This window comes from Physeter macrocephalus, unplaced genomic scaffold (assembly GCF_002837175.3).
Source record: "Physeter macrocephalus isolate SW-GA unplaced genomic scaffold, ASM283717v5 random_69, whole genome shotgun sequence".
Classification (NCBI taxonomy): Eukaryota; Metazoa; Chordata; class Mammalia; order Artiodactyla; family Physeteridae; genus Physeter; species Physeter macrocephalus.
The window spans coordinates 4,278-19,797 of record NW_021145355.1 but is presented as its reverse complement, the minus strand read 5'-3'; the positions used below and the strand labels follow the sequence as shown (position 1 = coordinate 19,797).

At 59.0% G+C, this 15,520-nt stretch overlaps 2 protein-coding genes across 6 annotated transcripts in view; both read left to right on the top strand.

Annotated features, from left to right (window-relative positions):
* The window catches only part of SCN4A (sodium voltage-gated channel alpha subunit 4), a 29,772-nt gene extending 25,243 nt beyond the window's left edge, over positions 1-4,529 (top strand). Inside the window, exons 23-24 of the mRNA XM_007125939.3 lie at positions 126-396; positions 1,216-4,529. Of these exons, the coding sequence (XP_007126001.2) occupies positions 126-396; positions 1,216-2,441 (1,497 nt within the window). The 3' untranslated portion in view covers positions 2,442-4,529. The remainder of the gene's footprint in view (positions 1-125; positions 397-1,215) is intronic.
* Positions 4,530-6,989: 2,460 nt separating this feature from the next.
* CD79B (CD79b molecule) lies at positions 6,990-11,874 on the top strand. Of its 5 annotated transcripts, XM_028483791.2 has the most exons (7): positions 6,990-7,115; positions 7,893-8,092; positions 9,107-9,157; positions 10,181-10,492; positions 10,718-10,836; positions 11,102-11,143; positions 11,265-11,874. In XM_028483791.2, the coding sequence occupies exons 4-7, from the start codon at positions 10,198-10,200 to the stop codon at positions 11,361-11,363; spliced, it is 555 nt and encodes a 184-aa protein (XP_028339592.1). In that variant the 5' UTR covers positions 6,990-7,115; positions 7,893-8,092; positions 9,107-9,157; positions 10,181-10,197; the 3' UTR covers positions 11,364-11,874. The 5 variants fall into 5 exon arrangements, with proteins under 5 accessions (XP_028339592.1, XP_028339591.1, XP_007126000.1 ...); XM_028483790.2 differs by lacking the exon at positions 6,990-7,115 and having other exon boundaries at positions 7,436-8,092; XM_007125938.3 differs by lacking the exons at positions 6,990-7,115; positions 7,893-8,092 and adding an exon at positions 8,109-8,475.
* The last annotated feature ends 3,646 nt before the right edge of the window (positions 11,875-15,520 follow it).

The following is a 15,520-nucleotide window of genomic DNA, read 5'->3' as shown; positions in this document are numbered from 1 at the left end:
CCTCTCCCTCTCTCTCTCCGTCATGCTGTCGTGTCCTCCTGCATCTTCTGCCGGTCCACGTCCTGCCCTGACCACTGCCCCCCACACGCTCCGCGTGCACCCCCGCGCTCCCATCCCTGCTACAGAACACGATCCAGGGCATGGTGTACGACTTGGTGATGAAGCAGGCGTTCGACATCACGATCATGATCCTCATCTGCCTCAACATGGTCACCATGATGGTGGAGACGGATGACCAGAGCCAGCTCAAGGTGGACATCCTCTACAACGTCAACATGGTCTTCATCATCATCTTCACGGGCGAGTGCATGCTCAAGATGTTGGCCCTGCGCCAGTACTACTTCACCATCGGCTGGAACATCTTCGACTTTGTGGTTGTCATCCTGTCCATTGTGGGTGAGCAGGGCCAGGCTGGGCTGAGTCATTCAGGAAGGCCCGGTGCTCCCATCCTCGTGTCCACACACACACCTGCTCACGCACCTGCCGTGCTCACACTCACACTCTCACATACACACATGCGTGTGCGCCTGGTGTCTACACTTAATGCGCAAAAGCATGTACGGTGGGCTCCCAGGCAACCTGTCACCTTCACACGCGTGACTACACCTGAGAAACATTTACTTGTCCAGTGGACGCACTCTCACGTGCTTCGGGAAAAACCATAAGAAGATGGTTCCAGTATCCTTACACACGGGAGAGCTGTGTGTAATTGGGATAGTATCTAGCTATCATTTATCAACTGTATACTATTTGCCTGACGCTGTGCTATGCGCTTCTCAGGCATTAGCTCACTGATTGTTCCTAACAAATGTCCTGAGGCTGGTACTGTTGTCACCTCCATTTTACAGGCGAGGAAACTGAGTCACAAACCAATCAGGTGACATGCCTGAAGTCACACACCCAGAGCTGTCCTCCCCCGCCCTCTCATCCATGGCATCTGCAAACAGCCTTAGCGATAGGCCTACCACCATTCGCTTTGACACATCCCACCTCCATGCAGCTGTGTCAGGGCAAAGGTGGAGCCCAGGCCCCAAGACCCCTGGGAGAGCCTAATGGGTCAGGCCATTCGGGCTGCGCTCTGAGCGGTGAGCTTCTGCTGCTCCCTTCTGGGGAAGAGCCCAGCGGGCTGGGCCCCCTTGAGCCGCGCATGCCCCCCGCTCCCCGACCCAGCCGCCCACCCTGAGGGCCGCAGTCCTCACCGCTTCCTCCCTGCAGGCCTCGCCCTCTCTGACCTGATCCAGAAATACTTCGTGTCACCCACGCTGTTCCGTGTCATCCGCCTGGCGCGGATCGGGCGCGTCCTACGGCTGATCCGAGGGGCCAAGGGCATCAGGACGCTGCTCTTTGCTCTCATGATGTCGCTGCCCGCCCTCTTCAACATCGGCCTCCTCCTCTTCCTGGTCATGTTCATTTACTCCATCTTCGGCATGTCCAACTTCGCTTACGTCAAGAAGGAGTCGGGCATCGACGACATGTTTAACTTTGAGACCTTCGGCAACAGCATCATCTGCCTCTTTGAGATCACCACGTCAGCCGGCTGGGATGGGCTTCTCAACCCCATCCTCAACAGCGGGCCCCCCGACTGTGACCCCACGCTGGAGAACCCGGGCACCAGCGTCAGGGGTGACTGCGGCAGCCCCTCCATCGGCATCTGCTTCTTCTGCAGCTACATCATCATCTCCTTCCTCATCGTGGTCAACATGTACATCGCCATCATCCTGGAGAACTTCAACGTGGCCACGGAGGAGAGCACTGAGCCTCTCGGGGAGGATGACTTCGAGATGTTCTACGAGACGTGGGAGAAGTTTGACCCCGACGCCACGCAGTTCATCGACTACAGCCGCCTCTCCGACTTCGTGGACACCCTGCAGGAGCCGCTGAGGGTCGCCAAGCCCAACAAGATCAAGCTCATCACGCTGGACCTGCCCATGGTGCCCGGGGACAAGATCCACTGCCTGGACATCCTCTTTGCCCTGACCAAAGAGGTCCTGGGAGACTCTGGGGAGATGGATGCCCTCAAGGAGACCATGGAGGAGAAGTTCATGGCCGCCAACCCATCCAAGGTCTCCTACGAGCCCATCACAACCACCCTCAAGAGGAAGCACGAGGAAGTGTGCGCCATCAAGATCCAGAGGGCCTACCGCCGGCACCTGCTGCAGCGCTCCTTGAAGCAGGCTTCCTACGTGTACCGCCACAGTCGGGACAGCAGCGGGGACACAGCCCCCGAGAAGGAGGGGCTGATTGCTGACACCATGAGCAAGATGTATGGCCCTGAGAACGGGAACAGCGGTGTGCAGAGCAAGGGGGAGGGGAGGGGCTCGACATGGGACCCCAGACCTGCCGTGGGGCTCCTGTCCATCAGACCCGCAGGCACAGCCCTCCCTCCCGCCCCACCCCCGGGGCAGGCGGTGCGCCCAGGGGTCAAAGAGTCTCTTGTCTAGCAGGCGGCAGTGAGGTGGCACAGCCCCACAGCTCCCCCGCGGTGCCTGCCCCTGAGGGAGCGAGGGCTTTGCATCTGGGACTGATCCAGCTCCCTGTCGGGGACAGGGTTTGGCCGTGCTGGGCTGTCGCCCAGGCCGTGGAAAACGGGAATTGTACCTGAAGTCTCCACTCTGAGCCCGAGGCTGCTGCCTCCATGACTTTACCTTCAAGTTGCTCTCACCTCCTCGGGGGCCCTGCTGCCCTCCTCATGGCCCCGGGGGAGGTCGGAACATCAGAATCTCTGCTCCCCACTTGGGGAGGAGCCGGCCTGTGATGGAAGGATTGGCTGCCCTCCTGCCACCAGAGTCTTAAGGGCCACTGACCTCTCCCCAGGAAGTGGCTCAGGCCCCCCCAGCTCCCTCCAGGATAAGGAAGTCTTAACTTCAGTGAGAGCAGACGCCTGACCCCAGGGCCTGCCAGCCCTCCCCTGACTCTGGGTGCAGCATCACCCTGCCAGCTTCGGAATTCTCTGGAAAAGGGAAGCATCACTGGTCCAGAAATGGCTCCACAAACCTCATGGGCCACTGGATCCTGACTCATTGGGCCGGTGTGACCCCTGACCCCCTTTCCGGATTTGTCCATTGCCCAGGCCCCTGGCTCCCTGGCTGGCCCCTGGGAGAAGAGCAGAAGGGAGGATTCCACTTGGGAATTGTCTTTCTAGAAAGCACGGGTGGGTAGCACAGGTCGGATCCCACCGGCATATCGCTGCACCGGGGGCGTTCTTGGCCGGAGCACCCAGATCGCGGGTGGTGTCGGGGACCCTGGTGCTCAGGAAGAAGCTTCCCTTCCCTCCCTCCTGCATCAGCACCACTGGGGCTCCTGGCAGCCTCACCAACCCCAGAGGTCTCCTCCTCATCCTCCACCACACCCATCTCTTCCTCCCTCCTCATCCTTTTCCCCTCCTCAGAGTGATCCTAAGAATGTTCTAGCTGAGCCCATGTTCGAGATTTCCACACTGGGGCAGGCACTGCTCACCTGGCTCAGACCCAACCTTGCAACTTCCTGCCACCCGGAAAGCCGGGCGCCACTTCTGCTGGCACCGCTGCCTTGGGCATGGCGGTGCCAGTCCTCCGCCGGCTCCCGAGAACAGACAGAGGCTGAGCTCGGAGGATGGGGTGAGACACTGGCTTAGGGGTCACTGGATTTACTCATCGGTGTGTGTGTGCCTGTGTGCCAGCGTTACACCTATGTGTATAGCTCTGTGTGTGTGTGTAAACCACCGTGTCCCTCAGAGCCTGCATATGCATGTGTGTCAGTGTGCCCCGCAGTGTCTGGCTGGTGTGTGTGTGTGTCTTCTCTGTAGGCCTGTCTGTGTGAGTGTCCCTGTGCTGTGGGTATGTGAGTGTGAACACAGGTGGTAAGGTTTGCACATCGAGTCCCCCATTGCCCTTAGTTCCTCTTCTTTTTCTTCTTGTTTCTCGTGAACAGTTTGATTAAAACTCAGGAAGCAGCAAAACCTCCAAAACAACCTCTGTGCGTGTGCGTGTGTGTGTTTGCGTGTGTGCTCGCCCAGAGGCCGGAGCCTTCCTTTCTGTCTGCCGCACTCACCGGCCTCCTCGCCGCCCTGCCTGGGCGTCCCCCTCTCTCACCCCCGTGAGTCCACTCTTCTGCCTTCCTCCACTTCTCTTCCTCACACCCACTGCCCAGCCCTGCTCCCCGGCCCCCGCCTGGGTCCTCTCTGGAATGAGGCCCCCGCCCCTTCCATCTCTTCCTGCAGCAGTTCTGTCTCTTTCTTCAGAAGTTCATCCTGTAGGGGTCCGCCTCCTCTCTGACCCGCACTCCGCCCACTGCCTTTCCCTCCTCCCTGGGGCTCTGACTAGTGAGGCCCCAAGAGCCTCAGCCCCTGCTGGACTGGACTCTCCACCGGACCGTGTGCAGATTGCACAGCCAGCGTGGCTGAGCGGGGTCCAGGCCTCCTCCTGCCTGCAGCCTCCTCCCCTGCAGACCCACACCCATTGCACCTTGTCCGGGTGGGAACAGGCCCAAGCCAGGCCAGTAGACAGGCTCCTTTGTACAGTTCTTATAATAAATCTCCCCGGTGCCTCTGACGTGTGGCCTTTCTGCTTCTGTGCTTCTGCGTGCGGGCATCGACGGGAGCCGAGGGCAGCACGTAGGGCTGGTGGGGATTCAGCCAAGTGGGGAAGACGTGGGGAGCTGCCAGGCATCGGGGAAGGCAGAATAAGGAGGGCCCCAGCTCCCTCCTCTGGCTCCGTCGTCGGGATGTCTCCTGCCCACCCGCAGAGGAGACTGGGACTCCAGCCTCACAGCTGGAGTCCAAGAGGCCAGATGAGGTCAAGAGTCGTGCCCTGCTCCCTTCACTCCCCTAACAGGCAGCACCACACTGCATCTCCCTGCCCACGACAGCACCCAGGAAATGGGTGTTGGGACCCGTGTCCCCAGCCCCTCCTCTCCAGAAGCCCCCATAACTTCTCTGCCCCTCAGAGGCCCTAAGGTGCCTATGGGTACACGGTGTGGCCCCTCCCTCTCCCCAAAGGTACAATTCCCCCAGGATGCTGCCTCTGACCCCTGACCCCAGAAAACCCAGGGTCCCATGGACCTATGACAAAGACTAATGTTATGTAGTGAGCTCGGGCCACAATCCCAGTGGGTGAAATATAATTTTAGATTTAATTTTGTTTTCTGACAGCCAAGACTGTATTCCTCCAAACTAGTGAGGATTAGTCCCTTTCAGGATTTCTGTATCCACTTTTCCTGGGTCCTGAGATTACATGGCACCCTTGGGGGCTGGGGAGGGGAACCCCCAGGCCACCCCGACATCCCTCAGCCATGTCCTTGAGCCCCTTCCCACAGTGTGATTGTCTTTGCCTGCAGGGGAGGGGTCTGACATCCCTGCAGGGCTCCCTGAGCCCCCCATTGGGGTGCTGACCTCCCTTCCAGAGGTGGGGGAGGGGCTCCTTCTCACATGAAAGTTCTCCAAACCTCGCCCGGGTCCCTCTCTGGCCCCAAGGACAGGAGAGCTTGGGGGTGCCCTGACCCACCCTTCCCCTGAGCCTTGAATGGTAAAAGAAAAAAGGCAAAATCCTGGGTGAAAAACATAGATAACCGAAGTTCCTATTTCAGAATCAAGACCCTCCCCTAGTTATCAGTCCTACCCACCACCTGCCTGAGGGTGAACCTGAGTTCCTTCAAGGCTCATGACCGCCCTACGAAGAAGATATTATTGCAATTATTTCTGTTTTACCCAAATGAGGAAACTTGGTCTCTGAGAGGTTAAGAATGGGTGTTGCTTAACAGGGGTGCAGTTGACATGTGAGACAAGGAAATTCTGCTTTGTGAGAGGCTGCCCCTCCCACTGCAGGGTCTTCACTGCCCCCTGGCCCATGAATGCCACAGGTGTCCGTTGGTCATTTGACCTTGGCAATGGCCCTGGAGCATTTCCCAATGCTCTCGGAGTGGGGCAGGACCACCCTTCGTTGAGAAGCCCCAGGTGACTTGAGGCGGCTTCCTGGTCTCCTGCAGGGTCAGGAGTCACACCCGAATCCTTCTGAGCCTGCAGGTCTCCCCTGGTAACAGCAAGCCAAGTAGAGTCAGTAAGCGAGGGCTGGGGGGAGGGGCAGAGGTCAGAGCCCTTCTTTCCAAACTGAGGTTCTGCCCTCTCCCACCAGCCTCCCAGGGTTACTGGGGGTCCCTGCCCTCTTGTTCCCCAAACCCCCAAGCTCCGTGTCCCTTCTCCCTACACCCCCATCTCTTATTTTGATGCTGCCTTCCTGGAAAGGTGGGGTGAGGGCTGCCTGACGTCGGGGTGCACAGCCCAGGGCAGCCGGGGGCAGAGGTAGGAGTGGGCTTACGAGGCCTCCTGTTCCAGGAAAGAAAAGGCGTCACAAGCCCCGGACAGGGCTCAGTACTGTTGTCACTGGGGAGGGAACAGCATGGCCCCAACTGTGACAAATAACCCTGCAGACGGTGGGGCCCCCATTGCCCCCACCCCCTCCTGGCATGAATGGGAATGAAGTCCAAAGGACACATCTGCATCCCTGCCCACGGGAGATGCAAATGTGTGTGTGTTTGGAGGACACTTACTGCGCCCCCAACCTCCGTACCCGCTAGAGTCACCCCAGGCTGCAGGACCAGCTCCTGAGCAGCCCCACACCACACAGCCCGGCAGCACACCCGTGTCAGCAGCTACATGCACACACACACACACACACACACACACACACACACACGTGTGTATCCCAAGCCTTCTCCATCTTCCTCCCAACTTTGGGGGATGCTAGCCCCAAAGCTAACCAAGGCTTCCATCACCAGGAGGTACTTGGCTTCCATCACCAGGAGGTACTTTGCTAAAGGAAGAGACCCCTGGATTTTCCCCCATTCCTCTGGGGGAGTCTCCAACCTCCCCCACCAGGGGCCCATGGTCCCCAAGCTGACCTCAGGTGATGTTTATATTCCTGGGCTGTTTGTTCTGTGAACTGAACATCTGACACCTTTTCAGAGAAATGTGTTTTGTTTTTTTTTCATTTGGAACATCTGGAAACAACAAGAACATCTGGGACTGCCAGGAACGAGCTGTTCCTTGGATGGAACCTTAACCCTTCTGTCCCCGCTTTCCACAGCTCCAGTCCTGGCCTGTACCCCTCGGCGGGGCGTGGGGGTGGACCCTACCATCCCAGGTGAGGCTTATGCTCAGGACTGAGGGGACAGCACCCAGACCTCTGTCTTCCTCACCACCAACCCTGGCCTAGGAGGCGGGTCCATGTCTCCCGGAACCCAAACAGACCTGCCAGCACCACAGGCTGTTTGAAAACTGGCGTGTGGTAAGGAGAATATGTAGGCAGAGGACACAGGATTTGCATCTTCCTTCCCCTCCTGGCAGTTGGAAGAAGAGAGAGAGTGAGGGGCCAAGAGAGAGTAAAGAAGCTTCCATAAAACATAGAACTCAAGAGTGGGCTCAGCTGTGGAGCTGAGGGATGCAAGCCTGCCATGTGCAGCTGTGCAGGTTGTGCACTGCACAAGGGCACCTCCACCGCCCCGAGCCCCCAAGGGATGAGGGTTGTGTCTGATCCAGGGGCAGGGGCACAAAGTTGAGCTTAGACAAGCTCCTAGACTTCTGGTTCCATCCACCACTCTGCTGACTGGCGAGACAAAGCCAGAGATCCTTTTTGTTTCAGAACCTGGAGACTCCCCCATACTAGCCTCCTGTCCTCTGCCCAAGACCCCTGGAGCTGTGGATAACACTTCAGTGCCCTGAGAGTCCCCTGATTGCTGAGTGGTGGGTTTTCTCTAAGCTGTCAACACTTAAGTCCACCTTCTTTGGCAGCTCCCAGCAAACTCTCCCCCACCAAGTGAGGGAGGGGCCCTCTCTCCAGGTCCTGGACCAAATCTCCCAAGCGGCTGCCACTCTTGGCCCGTTCTTGCTCAAGAACCGCTGTGCTTCCTTTCCTCCCCAGGGTCAAATCTCCATCAACCCCCAACATGGCCACCTGCACTCCAGCCAAGAGGCTATGCTCTGGGCCCATAGCTGCCCGCCAGCACCCCTGCCCCATCCTTCCTGGGTGCCCCTCTTCCCACAGGGTGTAGGCTGGTCCGGGGTGGAGAGGCCGCGCTCGCACTCATCCACAGGACCCATGTGTATTCAGCTAAGTGTGAGGTGGGAGGCTAGGGGGCCCCAGGGCACGGGGATGGGGTGGGGGCTCAGAGGCCGCTGCCACCCGGGGCGTCCACCGCGGACCCCGCTGTAGTGCCCGAGCTGGGGTGACCCTTGAGCCTTAGCAGCACAGCTGACAAAAGAGCCCGCCCTCCCCCAGGGTCCCCGGAGAGCTGCTGCCTCCCCTGGGTCCCAATTTGCATGGCAGGAAGGGGCCTGGTGGGGGAGAGGCGGCGAGGAGACGGGCTGCAGCCCGGGCAGTTTCGGTTTTCCCGCGGGAGCCTCCGCTGCCTCGGGCCGGGGCAGGAGAAGAGGGGTGAGCATGGCGGGGCCGGCGCTGCGTCCCGGGCTCAGCGACTGCGTGCTGCTTCTGCTGCTCTTCTCAGGTACGGCCGAGCCCAGGGGCCCGCTGGTCCCGCCGTCCCCGCCGCTTCCGTCTCCTGCCCGCTCCTCCTCCTCCTCTGTCTCTCACACTTTTCTGCCTCCCGTCTCCCTCTGACAGCCCTGGCGACCGGGGCTGCGGCGTCAGCCATGCTGATGGCTCAGGGCTCCGCGGCCCCGGCCCCTCTCCCGCCCGGAGGGTGTCAGGCTGAGCGGGGCCTGAGGGGTTGGTGGCTCTGACCGCAGAAGAGCCAGGCCCAGGAGAGAGAAAGAGGAGTGTGGTTCACCCCCAGGCCGTGGAGGGCACTGCGTGGTGGTGGGGGGGGCGGGCAGTGGAGAGCGGCCCCCAAGCGGACCTGGGACAGGCATGTTCCAGAAGGGGTGCCCTGGTCTGGAAGGCGGTGGAGCCCTCCATCCACGCGAGGCTCAAGGTCAAGGGCGGGGGCGGGGGGCGGGGGCCGGGAGTCGGATCTTCTGGTGACTCCACCCCACTCTAGTCTCTCCAGAGCAGGGCTGGGGGAGAGCTGAGGGGTCTTGATGCTGCTGTCCTGGGCGGGGAGGAAGTGGGTCTGGGAATGCAGGGGTGGGGCAGCCAAGTCCAGTGACCGGCCCCGCCCACTCCCTCCCACCCAGCAGGTGAGACGGTGCTGGAGGCCAAAACAGAGGAGCTCTACCGGGATCCCAAAGGTCAGCAACTTCCCCCGCCCCTTCTGGGGACAAGTATGTCTGTGTCCGAAGCCGGTCACTGTCCTGTGGGCTGTCTCATGGTCGCCCTTGTGCCCTTGTGCCCCCTGGGTGTCCCCACCCAGGACTTCCATCCCCAGGCCTCCTTAGGGTCCGTCTCCCTCCGTAAGACCTGCCTCTGAAGTCCCTCCAATCCCCAGTCCTCCAGCTGTGTCATCCTCATTAAACGTCAGTGCTCCAGTCCCAGCCATCCGGGGCAGCGCCAAGCCCAGGGTTGGCGTGGGGGCCAGAGGGAACCCCACTGAGGACTCAGGCCCGTTCTCCCTGGCTGGGGAGTCGGGCTTAGCCCCGGCCGGAGACCGTAACCTCAGGGGTCCCGACAGGTCGCAGGGGTTCCTAGGGCACCACTGACTGGGAACCGGGCAGCAGGGAGGCTTCTTGGAGCAGGTGGGCGGGGATATCGTGGCAAACTGAGAAGGAAGGCTTAGGAATAAAAAGAGGAGCAGGTCCACACAGAAGGGGGGAGGGAGGTGACGGAGGAGAGACGGCCAGGGGGTTGATGTGGGAGGCCTCGACTGCCAGGCTAAGGATTTGCGGGGTGCCCCTGAGGATTTTGGGCTGCTGTGGGTAGCCCAGGGCAGGGAGAGGTGAGAGCACCAGGCCAGGCAGGAGTCTGTGCTGTGGGCCTTCTGGCCTCATGGGGTGAGACCGGCATCGGGCTACTGTAATGGGCATGGAAAGGAATGAGAAGGTTCCAGGCCCTTCAAAAGGAAAATCAGGCGGGAAGCGTGGGCCATCAGGAAGGGGCGGGGTCCGGCGGCTTGGCCTGTGGCTTCTCACGTGGCTCTGGCTCTCCCACACCTCTGCCTCATGTCTGACCCACACCCCGAGAAGCAAGGACAGACCAGGGGGCTGAGCCAGGGGTCAGTGCTTCCCAGGAGGGGGGCCCACGGCTGAGGGCGTGAGTTCGGGCTGACGCTCAGGAAGACAGGAGCAGGATTTTAATCCCAGCCTTGGCGCCTACAGGAAGCGTTTGTTCCTGGATGTGGCAGCACCCACGTTTCGTGGCCAAGAAACGGGGCTCCATGGTGGAAATCAAGTGCCACCTGGAGACCCGGGGCAACGTGAGCTGGCTCCGGAAGCAGAAGATGGACTCGGAGGCCCAGATATTTCTCCCCGAAAAGGGCCGCATCCTCCAGACCCAGAACGCCTCTGAGGCCACGCTCATCATCCAGGACGTCCAGTTTCAGGACAACGGCATCTATTTCTGCGAGCAGAAGTGCTTTAACTTGTCCCTGAGGACAGAGCGCGGCTGTGGCACCGAGCTTCGGGTCATGGGTGAGTGCGGGGCCCGCCCCCCCAGCCAGGGAGGAGAGCGGGCATGCTCGTGGAGCCATCCACACCCACCCCACCCCAGCCCGGATCAGTAGGGGGGCCACAGTGTGGCGTGGCGGTGACTGTGGCCCTCGAGCACCTGGGAGAGCCGCTGAGAAGCAGGTCCTGAGGGGCGCAGGCCCGAAGGGGGGGCCCCAGCCTCACCGCCCCCGCGCCACCTCCCCCCAGGGTTCAGCACCTTGGCGCAGCTGAAGCGGCGGAACACGCTGAAAGATGGCATCATCATGATCCAGACCCTGCTCATCATCCTCTTCATCATCGTGCCCATCTTCCTGCTGCTGGACAAGGTGACCCTGGGGGTTGGGGAAGCAGCCACGGGGCAGGCCGGACACAGGCAGGGTCTCCGTCTCCCCAGCCCCAGAGCCTGCCCATCGATTTACCCATTCAATCACTCCTTTATTCATCAGCTGTTCTCATAGAGTGTGCCTCACCCCTGACCCCTGACCCCTGACCCTTCACCCCGGGCCAATCTCCCCCGCCCTCCCCAGCCTGGCCCAGCAGTGGATGGGGTGGGGGAAGCTAACACTCTGCTCTCCGTCCCTCACCCGCCAGGATGACAGCAAGGCGGGGATGGAGGAAGATCACACCTATGAGGTAAGGAGTGGGGCGGAGCCCGCAACCCCCCGGGGCCATGGGGGGCGGGGGGGCAGTCAGAGGCACCATCTGTGTGCAGTCAGCGGGTGGCCAAGGCCTGAGCTCCGCTCCGTGTCCCCAGGGCCTGGACATTGACCAGACAGCCACTTATGAGGATATAGTGACGCTGCGGACAGGAGAGGTGAAGTGGTCGGTGGGTGAACACCCAGGCCAGGAGTGAGAGGCCGGCCCTCCCCACGCCCCTGGGCATAGCCCGCAGGGCCCTCACTGACTGCTTCAGAGCCGCCCGGCTCCCAGCCCATCCCCTTTACCCTGGACCCCCTGTCCGCCTCCAAAGCTGGCCCACCAGGTCCGCCTGCCCCTCCAGCCCTTGGTCCCCATCTCTTGCCAAAGGGACTGGAGCGGAAGGGCCACAGGGCAGTGATTTGGAGCAGGGAGTTCTCTGGGGCTAGACTGGACCCAGCCTTCTGGGGGTGCTATGCGGGGATCCATCCCCTATTCAGGATGCGGAAGGCAGAGACTTGTCTGGAACCTGCAAATGGACTCGGAAGAGCCCGGCTTCCTGTAGAGCCCGGGAAGGGCCCTGGCCCACCCCCATGTGGCTGCAGATGGGCCACCGAGAGCTGCATCCCTCTCCCACATCCTCTCCTGCTCTCTCCCGCCCTCCCCCGCCCCAGGGGGCTGCTGGCCTTGAGCCCTTTCTCCCACAGAATAAACAATGTGTCTTGAGAAATGACACACAGGCTTGTGACATCTATGGTTATGGGGTGGATGAGAGTACCTGTTTGGGTGCAAATCTTTGGGCACCCGTGGACCCGTGGGGTGTGAGGAGGGACAGCTGCCATGGGGCTCAGAGCCCTCTCTGGGGCTCACTCACTGCTCCTCTCTGAAGGCCCAGTTGGGACCTGTGGCCATGTCTCCCGTTCTTCCCCTGCTCTCTGACCTTAGTGTGGCCCCGAGCAGTGGAGGAGAGCTGAATGGACTGGACCTTCTCGGCGGGGATATCCTCACCCTGCATTCCCTTCAGCCGACAAGCAGCACTTGAGTCCTGCTCTGTAGGGCAGAGGTCTTAGCTCGAGAAGAGTTTGCCCTCCCCCACCCACCCCAATCCTCTTGTCCTTTAAGGCCCTCCACCTACAGGAAGCCCTCCCAGAGTGCCCAGTTCCTGCCTAATCCCTGTTTGGACCCCGGCCTCTCCAGCTCTGGCGTAGCTACTACCTTGTGCTGCCCATACCGGCCTTGTTCTCCAGTTAAATTAGAAGCTCCCTGAGGGCAGGGTTTCCCCTGACTCCATCACACACCCTCTTGTCCCCTACCAAGCCTGGCTATTTTTTTAAATTTGACCCAGAGCTATGCAAGAGAGATTCCTAAAGTGGGAAGCTCTGCGGTGGTGCAGTCTGGGCGTCCTTAGGCAACCCCTTCAGGCTTTCCCAGCACAAAACTCAGAGGCAAAATGGTCCCCAGCCTGCCAGCTGTGGGAGCGACCGCGAGCAGCTCAGGGCTGGGAGCTGAAGTGAAATTAACCTCTGTGTGCAGAGCCAGGCTCAGCTCCACTTCCTGTTGACCTTGGGGGGACCCCAGAACACCTCTTTGCCGTTCATGCTCTGGATTCAGGTGGGAGAAATCCCTGCCCTCAGGGAGCTGCCAGTTTAACTGGAGAACCAAGGCCAGCATGGGGGGACCAGTGAGAGCAGCTCCCCCTGCCATTCCAGGTGGGGCAGGTGGCCAAGGCCCCCAAGCCTGGGGTTTCAGGTCCATCTCTGCGTCGCTCAGCGGTGCCCACTCAGAGCCAGGCAGGGCCAAGCGGGGGCGGGCCTCCTCCCTCCCTGGTGTCCGGGCTGCCAGAGGAAACTGGCTTGTTTTGGCATCTGTCTCCACTGAGCTGCAGCCCTTCCTCTCCTGCTGCTTTGCATAGTGGCGCTAATTCTGGCCTCGACCTCCACCAGGGACCCTGGGCAGCCGGCTGGGGGTGGGACGGAGCCTTCACTTCTCCCCCAACAGCAGGGTCTTCCCCCTGCTTGGGGCTGCCCTGAATCAGGGGAGGCCCTGGCTTTTTTGAAAGACAACTTAATATCTTTGAATAACTGAGTTTCCCTAATGCTTTGAAGTACTGTTGGCAGAGAATCATCTGAGCAGGGAGGCCTGCCTCGACCACCAGACACCCACCCCGCAAGGGCACTGCCTGCCTTCGTGGTTACGATGTAGAAGCACTCCCTGGTCCGTTCTTCTGTCTTAGAGGCTTACACTACGGGTGCCCCCATGTCTGTCTTATGGGTCCCTGGCCCCCGGAACTGACAGGCAGTGGAAACAAAGCTGGGTGATGCTGGTGGGGGGTGATGAACGTCTCAGATCTCGGTTGCTTTATCGAAAACACAGGAATCGTAAATCTCATCCAAAGGAGTTGAACCAGCTGCTGGTTTTTAGAAAATTATCCTACAATAAAATTGACTTCGTTTTCTTTTCATGAATTTTGGATTTACAGGTTTGTATAACCACCACCACAACCAAGATACAGAACGTGAATCAGACTCTTTTGCTGGGTCCCCCAAATATTTATATATTGAGAATCTCTTAACTGCCCATAAGATTTTATTGAACACGTCCATATTCATTTACATGATCTTGCCCCACCGTTACCCTGAAAGGGGGACAGCTGTATCCCAACTTTAAAAATGAGGAAATCGAGGCCCAGGGAGATGATTACCATAATTGGCCAAAAGTCACACACAGATCTTCTGACTCCAAACTCAGCCTTCTTTCTACTACATCACAGCTGCCTCCCTCGAAGGACCCTGAGCCAGAGGAGGCGGAGAGCCATAGGGAGAGAATCCTGGGACAGCTTTGCCATCTCCCCTGTTCACAAGTCGCAAAGCCCTGAAGGCCCCACTCCTTCCTAATAGGCCAGGATATTGAGTCACTGGGCCATCCTTCCAGGAGTCCAGCTCTGGGCCCCTCTTCCTTTAGAATGCAGCCCCGAGGGCCCTTGGTGGGCACATGCCCTGCTGCCCACTGGGGGAATCCAGCCCTGTCCCCCGGGGCCTGGGGTAAGCACAGGCTGGTTCCTCCTCCGTTCTAGCTTGACTTCCGGCCCCCTGGCTGCAGGTGTTGCTAGGCCGGGGGTGCTCTGACCCAAGGGTTTGGGTGTTTTTCCAGCAGAATTGGAGATTAGAGAAAAACAAAACAAAACTCGGAAAGCTGCTGCTGTTTGGGTGTCACTGGACCCCCAGCAGGTGTGCAGCCTGGCCGGATCTTCTGTAAAGGGCCTCAAAGGCCGTCCAGCCGGGGGACCAGGGACTCTGGTCCACGCGTGCTGTGCTCTCTGCAGGCAACCTCAGCAGCTGGATTCAGAGCCCACATCTGTGAAATTTCTGGATTTGTCTCTGCTCTCCAGGCTGCACCTAGTTACGGCGCCCTCGGGAACTGCTATTGACTCAGGAACAAACAAAAACCAAAACCAACAAACCCGCCACTTGGGGACACCTCAGCGGCCATCTCCCACCCCAAAGCCTATACTTGGAAACTTAGGTGACTCCACAGAAAACAAAAATTAACAAAACTGAAACCCTGAATTCGGAGTGTAGTTTGTTTAAACACATTTAGACAGATCCTAATGCACAGATCAAATTAAAAAAAAAAAAAAGAAAGACATCGTTCTCTCGGCCCTAAGACCACTTTCTCACATGGCAGGAGTGGGCGGGCCAGATGCCTCGTGAGGTCCTGTTTGGGGCTCAGGTTCTGCAAGTTGTGGGTCTGCGTGAACATCTGTGTGTGCTCACCCTCAGCGTATGCATGCTGCCCTGTCTCCTTTTTACATTTAAATTTGTTCAGGTATGTATTGCTGTGCATGGCAAGATCCCGTATTATCATTTTTTTCTGTACCTGTTATGTTAAATTCTTTCTGCCACGAGGAGAACATCAAGACACGTCATGGCCTGCCTTGCCATTTCTGGCCGGGGGCGGGGGGGATACTTGAGTTCTTTCCTTGGCACTGTCCTTTCATCCATTCAATCCACTCAGCAGATGCTTGGTGAGTTGCTAGGCCTGGGATGGTGCCAGCTGCCAGGTCCCCCCACTCCCCAGAGCTATGCTCTCACCTCTATATCTTAGCCATTTCTTTCATGGTAGTTTTCACAATGTGAAATTTCTGTACAAATTTTATCATTCTGTATTTGTTTGTTTGCTATTGTCTCTCCCGTAGACTGTAAACTCCAGCAGAGAAAAGATTGTGTCCTTTGTTCATGTGGGTATAATGAACTGGTACAATACCTGGCACATGGAAGGTACAACAACTGCTTATTGAATCAGTTAATGCAGGAAAAAGAGAATGAGTGAATGAATGAAGAGATGAAAGGCGTGAACCCAGCCTCAAAGAGCTTA

Excerpts from the sequence above, each read along its gene's own strand:
- CD79B (XM_028483788.2), top strand. The coding sequence starts at position 8,412 with ATGGCGGGGCCGGCGCTGCGTCCCGGGCTCAGCGACTGCGTGCTGCTT. Across the intron at positions 9,158-10,180 it reads GCTCTACCGGGATCCCAAAG|GAAGCGTTTGTTCCTGGATG; the intron begins GTCAGCAACTTC and ends TGGCGCCTACAG. Across the intron at positions 10,493-10,717 it reads CACCGAGCTTCGGGTCATGG|GGTTCAGCACCTTGGCGCAG; the intron begins GTGAGTGCGGGG and ends ACCTCCCCCCAG.